This window comes from Ursus arctos, unplaced genomic scaffold (assembly GCF_023065955.2).
Source record: "Ursus arctos isolate Adak ecotype North America unplaced genomic scaffold, UrsArc2.0 scaffold_3, whole genome shotgun sequence".
NCBI classification, from domain to species: domain Eukaryota; kingdom Metazoa; phylum Chordata; class Mammalia; order Carnivora; family Ursidae; genus Ursus; species Ursus arctos.
This window is the reverse complement of record NW_026622985.1, coordinates 50,674,987-50,687,832: the sequence shown is the minus strand read 5'-3', so window position 1 is coordinate 50,687,832 and position 12,846 is coordinate 50,674,987. Positions and strand designations below refer to the sequence as shown.

The 12,846-nt window shown below is 38.6% G+C and overlaps 1 protein-coding gene across 1 annotated transcript in view; it reads right to left on the bottom strand.

Annotated features, from left to right (window-relative positions):
• Window positions 1–12,846, bottom strand: part of DNAH11 (dynein axonemal heavy chain 11) — a 308,187-nt gene that overhangs the window by 62,490 nt on the left and 232,851 nt on the right. Inside the window, 2 exon segments of the mRNA XM_057304208.1 lie at window positions 10,416–10,538; window positions 11,593–11,828. Coding sequence (XP_057160191.1) covers window positions 10,416–10,538; window positions 11,593–11,828 — 359 coding nt within the window.

Below are 12,846 nucleotides of genomic sequence, written 5' to 3'. Positions count from 1 at the left end.
ATTGGCACACTGAAGGTCCTTACTCTAAGAGGATCAGGCAATTCAGAAAGCTCACACGTTCCCTGGACTGGAGGAATTCTCTAGGCATCTCACCAGGGCCTGCTTGTCAAGGTAAAGAGATCGCAGGTGGGTTCTGAGATAAGAAAATAACACAGTCGCACTCCTTGGGGAAAAAACACACTCAGGAAAAGAAAAGGAAAAAAACAAACTTTTCAATGGACATCTAAAAGCCTTACTGCATGTCCTGCTGCTTAAAATTAAACACTTCTCGATGAGGCTTGGGAGCTCCAATGGCTCAGGCTGGGAGCTCGGTGGCCGTGTTACTTAGCAACCCCAGTAGGGGAGGGGAGCCGCGGAGTTGGTCAAACCCTGCTCCTGGGGAAAGGTCTGGGCTGAAAGCAGCAGAGCTGGCAAGACAGCCCAGGAAAAGGAGGAAAGAAGTCCTGAATAGAAATGAGTTAATTGTCTTGCTGCTTCATATAGTTAATATAACCAACAGGTCCTTCTCAGATAAAAGCAAACTTCAATTAAAAAAACAAAGACTGGTGTTGCAGGGACTCCAGGTACCCTCGCACAGAAAGAAAAAAGGAAGCTAAAAAAGAAAATCCTAGCAGATTACTTCCCTTCTGAGAAACAGAATATGTACACATTTTACATATATTATGTTAAATATGATGACATATATGTATCTTGAGATCTACTTCATATTTAAATATTATAATGTAGCATGAAAAAAATTCTGGTTCCGTTTGCATTTTTTTAAAAAAGGAAATTTGCTTTTTTAAAAAAGTAAAGATTCTTTATCAGTGACCTGTTTGGAATTTGCCTTCACATCAAGTCAAAAACCTACAGCCCAAGATGACTAGGAGTGTGTGTACCATCCACAGCATGTTATTTTTTTTAAAATCTTTTAAAATTTATTTGAGAGAGAGAGAGAGAATAAGCATGAGTGGGAGAGGGAGAGCAGGCTGAGCAGGGAGCCTGGCAGCGGGGCTTGATCCCAGGACCCCAGGATCGTGACCCGAGCTAAAGGCAAACGCTTAACTGACTGAACCACGCAGGGGCCCCTGAATGTTATTCTTTTATTTTTTCTTTCTTTCTTCTTTTCAAAGCTTTGTTGTCTTTTTTTTTTAATTTGAAAAGCCATGTCCTTTAGTGTCATCAATTTTTACAAATATTCAGAAGGGACTTCAAAAATACTAGCTTTCATATATGATTTGTTATTCTTAAAAAAAAAATCTTGACCGAATTTAGGAATAGAAAGGTCTTTTCTGTAACTAAACTTTATGTTGAAATTAGAAATTAGGAGAGACTAGAATGCTGAATTCTACTATATGAGGGTATGAATTGACTTGAAAATAAAGCAGTTCCTATACACAAGGGTTATAATGAGAGAACTATGTACCTCCTGAGTTTATTTAAAAACCAGAAGCCCCCAGCTCAAGACGGCACATTTTATTACAGTGTGGGATTTAATTTAACATGGTTCTCTATCTTAAGTCTGACCCAAGACCTCAACAATTTAAATAGATCTAACATCAACTATAATACAATCACGTAGCTTCAACTCCAAGGGTAACAACATAATACTGAATAAATTGAAAACTTGCTAACTGCAAACAATTCCCCCTGTTAATCTTAGTAGCACTTTTAGGAAACACATTCATGGTAAATCTCTGTTAAATATCTTTCACTGTATTATTTCTGTAAAATAAATTTATAATTGTATAGTTAATATTTCTGTTAGTTTTAAGTTTCTATGACACGCTACTTAAGGACTAGAATTAAAAGGACAATTACACGAAAAATATAGGGAAAGTATAAAATGTCTTTTTATATATATAAGCATATTTATATGCTCAGAAACAATCTGAAACACATCTGACAGTAAGGTTACTCCAGCTAAGATTAAAGTTAAAAAATTACTTCAATAATATTTGGGGGGATTTGGAAGATTAAAGAGAGAGAATTTTATGAAGATGCTTCACGGATCAGCAACTTCTCTAATATGTAAGCCAGTAAATTTGCTTTGGAAAAAGTACATGTTGATAAATCTTTCCGGATATGGTTTCTGTCGATTGATATGATAAGATGTATTTTAGTTAAAATTAGGATTGTCTGGAGTTTGGTGGATTTAATTATTTGTAATTACCCAGCTGTTGTCAGCCTGTGGCCATTTTATGACAGTGGTATCTACTATGTGGGTCAGGTTCAACTGTATATCTTCTCAAACACAGATTTAATGTGCTATTGACGAAACCATTACTAGAACCAAATTAAAGTCTGGGCTGATGTATTGGTCCATGGGGACCTGTCAGACATGAAAGGAGTAATTAGTATTCATTACTTCATACTCCACAACATTCCAGTTATTAATGAACTTCAACTTTTGGACTATGCTATATCTATCACAAGCATCTTCTCAGACATTCATTATTAGGAAGAATAAACTAATATTGGTTAAAAAAAAAAAGCTCCTAAAACAAACAGAACTAAGATAAACAACAACACTATCAATGCCAGAAAACTCTGTGAGGGATGTGACTTTCAAGAGGATGCAAATGTTATCCCACCTGTGCAGGAGGAATAGGACGCAGCGAGGACACGCTGCGTGAACACACCGGCGTTGCAGTCCCTGGGGGTTGTGCCCCCTTCTTTTCACTGTTTTCAATGCTACCTTGTCTTTACAATACAAAGGGAAACATCTGCAGTCACAAAGGTGATGGCATGGACGGAACGACATAGAAATGTAAAGACAGAAGGGAATAGGAAAAAAAAATCAAGTAAAATGTTCATTGTTGACATGAGAATAGGATGTCCATTAGAAAATTTATAACCATGTAGGTCACCTTGGGACGTGATCAAAGTAAAGTCAAAATTTTTCTTCCTTTTCTGATATTGCAAACGGGTATCTCTATTATTAAAGCCCAATTGACCTTTTTCTGTTAGTGTTCTTTTCCAGTGTCTTCTTTTTATTTACTTCATCAGAAGAAAAAGAATTCTTACCTCGACCAATTTAATTTTGCATATCCCTTTCTAGTTTGCATATGTGTGGATTTTGAAAAATTTTCTTTCTTTTTTTTTTTAGAGTTACATGAAGTCACAAGGAAGCATTTGCTTTGTTGAAACAGACATTTTGTCAGGTAGAAATAATACTTTCACTAAAATATCAAACATTATTCCAAAGTACTTTTAAAGCTCTTGTAAACAAAACTAGTATCAAATTGTGGAGTGTCCTCAACTTTTTCCATTAAAAAATAATAGGTGGCAAAAAAAAAAAAAAAGGGAAGTAGAAAAGTTCCTCCTAGGAAGAGGCAGATAATAGTACTGAATACACGACTTGTCTGTATTCCAGAAATGCAGGGCATGAGTCCCTAACTTGGCTCTCTGAAAGCCTCCGTAGTGGTGAGCATGTGAGTTTGTACTTACACTTCGGAAAACACTCTAGCATCATGTTTCAAAGCTGATTGTGCACACCCTCGACAACCTAACTCTTGTACTCCACGATACAAACTCTGAGGACCTCCTGCTGTGTGCCCCGTGGACGCACATACGCATGTTCAGGGTATTAATATGAAGAACAGCCTGGCTCCTAATAACCGAAATGTCCTTCAATAACAGTATTAAATAAATTGAGGAACAGTTACACCACGGAATACTACGATGATGAAAATGAAACAATTAGAGCTAGAAACAAGAATATGGGTAAGTCTTAGATATGAAACAGAAAATTCGAGTCCCTTTATATACACAATGAGGACACTTTTGTAAAGCTCCAACTCAAACAAAAATAAATGAAAGTACTTTAAGTAAAGTTCTGAAATGATAACAAAGTTTAGAATACTACCTTCGGGAGAGGTGACCCAATGGGGAATGAGAGGAGCAAAAACGTAGCTTCAAGAACATTGGTAATCTTTCGGTTCATAGTGTGAATGGAAGATATACATATAATTTATTATTATGCGTTATAACTTTCACATATTATGTACTATATATGTACTGGCATTAAATAATACAATTTAAATGACCAAAACTCTCTCCTGTTCTTAGGAGTCAACTTAAAACATCAAAAGATATGACTGATTCCTTGGTCACACATCCCATATCCAAAAAACCGATGTCCTCCTTCAGAATCTCTGGCTTAGCATCTGATTCATGCCCCCAGTCACCCGCATACTGTACTTATCACTGGTTCAAGATTCCAGGGAAATAATGTACTTTGACTACCTATTTGTATTATGTTGTATTTTTTTCACCTCACCGGGTAAGAAAACGTAAACACAAATGGCCTGAGCTTTACCCCAAATCACCAAACTAGAGGTTAGGGGACCAAGATTTGAAACAAATTTCATCTTCCTTCTTCTACCCCAGTGTTAATAACAACCACACGCTAGTGCAAAACCCAACTTAGAGCCTTGAAGTCTCTCTCGAAAACGCTCACGAGCTAGTTCAAGACCATGGACTGGTCATTGTATTTACTTTCTGTCCCATGCCAAGTCCTATGGAAAAGATGGAAAAATAGATGTTCAAAAAAAGAATAAATTCAAAATCACGTTGGAAAGAGAACAATGAGTGGAAGCAAAAAAAAAAATGAGGAATGAAAGAAACTGATGGAAAATGTCATGGAAAACATTAGCAAAAGTTAACAATAAACACTCCTTGGAAGGCTAATAAACATATCCTTATTAACAATCAAGGAAATATAAAACAAAGCAGCAAGAAGATAAGGATGCTGTTATCTGATGTTCCTATTGGCTCTCGCTCATGATACCTTATTTCATATGTTCTGTGATTTTTGCCTGCGAACTCATATTCCTTGAAATTATATATTGTACAATCCCTCTGAGGTCTGGGTTTATGTACATAATTACAGACAGGATTTTTGTGTCTGCCCAGTACATTGGGGTGTGACCAATCCAGCACTGCTTAAAATAAGTAATTGGTTTGAGGTTTTTAGGTCATCTAAGTAAAAATTTGTCTTAAACATTTATAAGAGAGACAGTTTCTGATTAGGAACTCTCAGGGGACATTTTCCCACCTCTTCTCAGTGCCAAGGTACAGAAAGGAAAGCACTCCTTTCTGCAGGGCTGAGTTTGGTTTAATTTTTGACAAATTTACCCTTAAACTGAAGGTATGGCCCCTTGAGGTTCTAGCATTACGCAGTGATCTCTAGGCAGACTTCACACCCTCACCTGCCTTGGTCCAGGCTCTAGGCATCCATCACAACAGAAATCCAGGGTCATCAGGTTTTAGCAGGTGCCCTCGAGAAGAAAACCTTTGGTGTTCCTTGTCTATCCAATTCCTGCTTTGGTGTTCCTTGTCTATCCAATTCCTGCTTTTTGGTTGCACTTTGTCAACCAAGTGCCAGGAAGTGTGAATATTTTAACATATTTAGTTGTTTTTCAGCATTCACACATCTAATCTGCCATAATGCCTGAAATAAAAGTCTATGTTTTGATTATTTTTACTTTGGTTAATCATCTTTTTTAAAGATACAGATGTTTCTTATCCATAGAGAACTTGCAATCTAATACAGATATAGGACTGAACAATAAATAAACATATCATAAGAGGGACAGATAAAGGCAGAATGTCACAGTACAGAAAGGACTATGGGTGGGAGACAAAGTGGAAACTTAATATTCCCATTTAAATAATTAAATAGCAGTTGAATTCTGAATTAAGTGAATTTGGGATTTGTAGAAAGACAAGGTAAGTAAAATAGTGTATCATAGGAGGGGGGCAAACTCTGTGTGAATGAAGGGAATAAGAATTATCAAATAGATAAAGCATTTTATGGGCCTCAGAGAAGAGCTTCATTTCAATTTAATGTAACAGGTAACAGAGGATTCTTAATGGGTTCTTCAATAGGCCAGCAATAGAAGCAACATTAGGACAAGATTATTTTAACCACTCTCTGGGTTGGAAAGGAGTGAGCAGAGAGAGAATGTAAAGACATTACTTCATTCAGCATAAAGAAATGAAAAGTCTGAACTACACCGTAAGATGTAGAGTAAAAAAAAAAAAAAAAGGGAGAAGAAGAAACATGGATTCCAAACATTGATGAGAAAATAAACAAGGTTTAGGGTAAAAAAGATTAGGGAGAGTTACGATGGTCAAGTAGCATTCATAGGAATTCTACTGAAAGGCAGTAGTGCCTATTTATTTGGAAAAACTTGTTAAGACATTGTTTCCACATATGTATTAAACTGCACATGGTCATAGGGTATTCAAGAGAACATTTCGGTCCTCCTTTAGTCCCCATTTTTCTCGTCTGTGAAGTGGGTGTGACCTCTGATCTTCTGATTGTAGAACATGTGTCTACATAATCACACCTACGGGGGCCCCTGGGTGGTTCTGTTGGTTACGGGTCCGACTCTTGGTTTCAGCTCAGGCCATGATCTCAAGGGTCTTGGGATCAAGTCTGCATTAGGGACTTGACTCCCAGCTCAGTGGGGAGTTGGCTTGAAGATTCTCTCCCTCTGCTCTTCCCCTGTTCACACGTGTGCTCTCTCTCTCAAGAATAAAAAAAAAATTAAAAAAAGTCACATCTACCATGCTGGTCTAACTACCTCTCCATGGAGATATTCCACGATCTTCATAGTCAGTCAAGATATCCTTATCAAGCTCCATAATCACATGTCCACTGGCTTCTTAGACTTCCTTTCTGAGAATCTTAAAGTAGCACCTTCATCTTTGAAAGTCTAATAAGTGAAATCATTACATCTTTCCCTACACTTACTCCCATTGCTGTACCACAACTTGCCATAAATCACACCATCACTTACCCTGGCAGAAGACTGGAAATCACCTTTGAACCTTCCTTTTTTCCCCTATCAACAAAATCCCATTAATGACCAAGAACTGATGAAATTAACTCCTTGAGGGACGCCTGGGTGGCTCAGTCGGTTGAGTGTCTGCCTTCAGCTCAGGTCATGATCCCTGAGTCCTGGGACTGAGTCCCGCACTGGGCTCCTTGCTTGGCAGGGAGTCTCCTTCTCCCTCTGCCTGTCACTCTCCCTGTCGTGTGCTCTCTCACTCTCTCTCTCTGGCAAATAAATAAATCTTAAAAAAAAAAAAAAAAAAAAGAAATGGGGCGCCTGGGTGGCTCAGTCATTAAGCGTCTGCCTTCGGCTCAGGGCGTGATCCTGGAGTTCTGGGATTGAGCCCCACATCGGGCTCTTCTGCTAGGAGCCTGCTTCTTCTTCTCCCACTCCCCCTGCTTGTGTTTCCTCTCTCGCTGGCTGTCTCTCTGTCAAGTGAATAAATAAAATCTTAAAAAAAAAAAAAAGAAATTAACTCCTTGAGAATTCTTTCATTTGTCCTCTCCTGTCTCTCTAGTATCACTGCCTTAGGTTAGGGTTGTATCATGTCTCAGCTGGATGACTGGGATTGTTTGCTAATTAGATCCTGGCCCCATGGACCACGGTCCATGTCCCTTCAGTCAATACTTTACAATGCCAACAGCATGTCCTTTCAGAAACAAATCTGATTACATCACTCCTAGCTTGCTTAAGAGTCTTCACTAGCTTCCCCACTGACATGCTCATGATTTTCGAGTGAAACTATGGAGACTCCAGATTTGTTACTCCAGGAAGGCAAGGTCCTTTGGTTAAGAACCATTGCTGTTGTCAACTAATGTTACTGATAGGAATGGGCCCCTTTGGTGTGTTTGGGGAAAAGAAAAAGAATTATCACCCTATAGGAAAAGGCCAACTCAGAAGTCATCTGTGGGTACCCAGGACATCCACACTCTGGGGGTCCTGCTTCACCAGGCCTTACTGTCCTTTATTCCTTCCAACACAAGCCTCTCCACTGATGTGGATCTGATTTGCAGTCCTGCCCGAAGCTGTCGGGCTGGTTTATGTTCTGCTATTTGATATTAGTTCTCTCGTTCCAAAATTCTCTTCTCCCCCTTGTCTATCTGACAAATGTCCACTCATCTTTCCAGACTCATATTAAATGTCAATGTAGTCACATGTCATTTTTTCCACAAAGCCTTTCCAAGTCTCCACTCTGGCAACGATGAATCCCTGCCATGTATACGTCTATGGCCACACCAACGGCCGGTCTTCCTTCTGCTGTTCACACGTCTGCCTTTCCCCGAAGGAAATGGAGCTTCCTTAAGGGCCGGCTCTCTACCTTATCATACTTTAGATCTGTGGCCCCCAGTCCAGCGCCTGGTCTAACAGGGCTCAGAGAAGTTGTATTAGTGACCGATACAACACGTAAGGAGTCCACCAGCCCTCATCCTCTGGAAAGAGATACTAAAAATATCTGCAAGGGAGAGGGAAGTAGAAAAACTGGAGATACAGGTATGATTTTACACTGTAAAAGTCCCTGTTCGCACATGTAAGAGTTTAGGAACTAGGATTGTTAACGCAGTAACTGCATGTGATAAACACCATTTGTTACGTTCTTACGTATCGTTGTAAATTCTCTTGGTCTTTAAAAAAAAAAACGCTGGAATGATAAGATCAGTTCTATAAAACCTAAAAATAGTACATATTCAGGAAATAATATAATTTGGAATAAGCTGTTCTAGACTGTGATAAAGCCTTGATGCTCTATGTAAAATCATTTGTTTCTGAAATATAAAACTTCTGGGATTCACAATAATATGTTACTATAGCCATCATGAAGAAAAATCATGGCTCAAATTTATTAGTCCCTGGAAAACTTAAATTTATATATATATATATATAATTATATTTATTTTACTTATATTCATTATATTACTTATATATTTAAGTATATAATACAATTATATATTTATTTTCTATTTATTATATTTATATTATGTATTACTAATATATAAATATACATATAATACATAAAATATAAATAAAATATGTAAAATTATTTATAATTATATTTATTTTATTTATTACATTATATTTGTTTTATATATTTACCTTGTTTATATTATATATTACTTATATATTCAAAAACATATATAATATATAAAATATAAATAAAATATACAAAATCACATATTACATTTATAATATATTTAAAAGATATAAATATATATAGAGAGAGAGAGAGAAAGGGAGAGAGAGAGAAAATCACCAAATTTTTTATACCTAAATTGTGTTATTAAAGGTCCAAGTTAATGCTAGAGAATGTGTATTTCACTGACAAAAAATTTTAGGTCTTTCTAATAGAGTCAGAACCTTAATAACAAAGATTTCACTTCAGTGACATTCAAGATTTTACACTATATTTTTAACACATCAGACACAGCCACAATTATATTTATGTCAGAGTTGCAGTTTGTCAAGTAGCTTATTAAATTTTTCTAAATGCATGGCTGGGTAAATTTTGGCTTATTAAACAATTATAAGTTGTCAGTCACTGTAAATGGATTTACTTGTATAATAAATACTATACTAATCCGTTAGGGACTATTTAAAAAACAGAAGTTAGTTATCCTTAAGTAGACCTATTTCCACTTAAAATTGACCAGAATAAACTGGTGACTGTTAACTTTGAGGCAGAGACTGGGTGTCAAAGAAGGGTGCTGGAGAAATTTTGAAATCCTATTTCTTTGGAAAAAAAAAAACATGTAAGAAGAGAAGGAAACCCAGTGAATTAAGTCTAGGGAGTGCTGGTTTCATGTGTGAAGAGGCACAGGGAGCGTATGGAATGCCACGACCCCCGTGAGCCCACAAAGGCTCCGTCAGAGACATACATGCTGCACGTGGCCTTTCACACATTGATAGAAAGTGCTATCATGACTCCTTGGAAATGGCTTCCCTGCCCCTGGGAGAATGTCCTGGAGAGTCGGGTGTCCAGGGGGATGGCAGCTATCCGGAACATCACACGGAGCTCACGGGGCATGTTTTTAGCTGTTGGTGGCACCGCTGCTGGTATGGGAATGATTTTAGGGGTCCACTAATGAATTTTTTAAAAAACATATATTATATACATATTAAAAGCATATTAGAAAAAAGAGAACTGGCACAGGAAACCCCTCGTTCTGTGGATGTCATTACTTTGGATGAAGCTGAGTTAAGCCAAAAACTGAGTGGACTTAGAACTGTTCTGAAGAAAAATATTAAGTATATAAGATACAAAGTTAGGTAAACACACTAAAGGTGTTTTGCGAAGTCTTAAACTTCTCTGGTACAAACTGATAAAGGAACAACTACTCACAGATTTGTGACAATGCATTTTTTGGTTTATAAATCAGGGATTGGATAACATGGGTCTAAATCTACCAAAAAAATAGTCTGCAAGTTTGGATCGTGTTGAAGGTGCTTCTGTCTTGGAAGGGAGGTGCCATGGACTGGAAATTCAGAAACACCATCGAGAAGATTCCAATGGACTGCGCTAATTTTGAGGCTAAAAGAAGCCACTGATCACATTCATATGCAGCACAAAATATAGAAGAAAAATTCAAGAACACTTACTTTCCTTTTTTAATTGTGTTTCTTCCAAGCAGTGGATCGAGGACTGGATCTATTGTTTCCTCCAGATTTTCAACTAAGATGACATCTCCAAAGGCCAAAGCAGTTTCAATGGCATTCAAAAACCTTAAAATTCAATCAGAATTGAGATATTAACATGAAAATAAGCACGGGAAAAATGTTCAAAATTATATTAAATTATATTTGTTTTCATGTAGTTTTTTTTTTAATGAGACAGAGAACACGGTTTCATACAGTAGTCAACTAGATTACATAGAAATTAGTTCTTCTGACAATAACCATGGTTGAGACAAATGTAACTTACCCAAACATCATAAATTTAAATTCATTTAACAGGTCCTTTTGTTGATAAAAAAAAAAATTCAAAATATATTAAATGCCTTGTGGTTTTGTCAAACGTTCTTTTTTTTTTAAACTTTAAGTTCAGTTGTGACAAATGGCAAATTATCACTATATTTCATTCTCCCTCTCCAAAAATAGGCTCAAAAATAATTTTCTCCAAGTAGTCAGATAAGCAAGGAGTACACTTATCTGCATAATGGCAGAAATTCCTTATTTTGTTTTATATGTGAAAAGACGATGAAAGGATCAAATCAAATACCAGGAAGTCTGAAATCATTCAATATTAACTGAAGACCAACTACATCCGAGACTTTATCAGACAATATTGTCATGAGGACCCAATGACAGAAAGTCTCAGAATAGATTCAGTTCTCAAAAGCGACTAAGAAATTACCTTCAGGCATTCAGGTTGGGGGCTTGCAGACATGCTAAATCCTACAACAGGCCAGGTGTATATTCGGCAATTGGATTCTCATCCACTGACAATTCTTGTGTTGCCATGTGCCAAATGTCCTAAAGGATTACAGTCCATCCTATTCTGCTCTTGGCCTTAGGAAACCCACCTCTTTTTCCACTCGGGGGCAGTGTTTGTTCTTATCTTCAATCTAATTTCATCTTCGGTGAAGTGGATGCCACCTAACAGAAATGCCCTCTCAGCAAAAAGATCCTCTGTGAGATGTGAACAAGCAGATAACCAGGCAGTCCACGCTGTCACATTCGCAGCAGCAGAGAGGGCTAGCAGATGCCGGGGCTTTGTAAAACTCAGACCCATCCCACAGCAACTCAACAGAAAGCCAGTCCTTCCCATTCCACGTACCCTTTCTGGCCCACATGTGTGACTCTGAGGTCCGTTCCGTACTTCTTCTTGATCCACTTAATTCCCTGCTGCTGGGGATCTATCAGCAGGGGCCAGCGCTCACAGTGTGTTAGGATAGCGGCGTTTTCGGTCGACATTCTGTCACTGGGCAGCCCTTCGTTATTCCAGGTGGCAATGGTGGCGTCATCCGTCAACATGGCAATCAAGTCCAGGCCTTCGGTTATTGGGATGGAAACCTTGAACATCAGAGTTGAAGGCAATCAGCTGCCAGTATTGCAGAGCAAAAAACTCAGCACGACAGACAAGACACCGAGAGGCCAAGGCCAAGACAACACATGCCAATGCTCTCTGCGCTCTCGGAAGCCAAATGCAACTCTCATCGTGAAATACAATTTGACCCGACAAGCACGGCACTTAGCTCTCCGAATTCTGTCAAATGCAGTATTCAACATCTGGTTTATTACTGCATCTGACTTCAAGTGAGAGACGGGGCCCTAGGCAGCCGTCGAGGGCTGCTCCCACAAGGGGAGGGGGACTTAGACACCAGGAAGGACCGCTGGACAACAGAAATGTACTTGCTCCAGGGGGTCATCATCCCACACGAGCAATGCTAAGACGCAGCATCCTGCCCAGGCAATTCATCCTGGAGCACGGGCCGACACTACGAAGAGATGACTTCTCTTCTGGGGATAGGTTAGTGGAATGTATTCAGTTGGCGGCAACTCCATCAGCTCGCTGGCTGTGCCCAGGAACTGAGACTGCAGCCTCTCTGCTGAGAGGGAGCTGTCTGCCCTGTGACTGTGGAAAGGAGCACTGCAAAGTGGGGACATGTGTTCTCTGAAAGAGAGAGAGGAGGGGGGAACCTATTTTATTTTAAAGACTGATTTATTCATTTGGCTGGGTGGGGGAGGAAGTACATGCCCGAGCATGAGCAGGAGGGGGCTTGGGGGGAAAGAAAGGGACAGAGGGAGAGGGAGAGAAGCGAATTCCCTGCTGAGTGCAGTGCCCTATGCCAGGGCCTGATCTCACAACCCTGAGATCATCACCTGAGCTGAAATCAAAGTCAGATGCTCAGAACTGACTGAGCCACCCAGGTGCCCCCAGAACCTGTTTTAAAGAATAAGGATCATTCTTTACAAAAGTGGACTTTACAAAAAAACCCAAAATTATAGAAAGGAATTTATTAAGGAATTTATTCATTTGTTCATCAATCACCAAATACTTATGGAGCACCTCCTGTGTAATAAACACCGT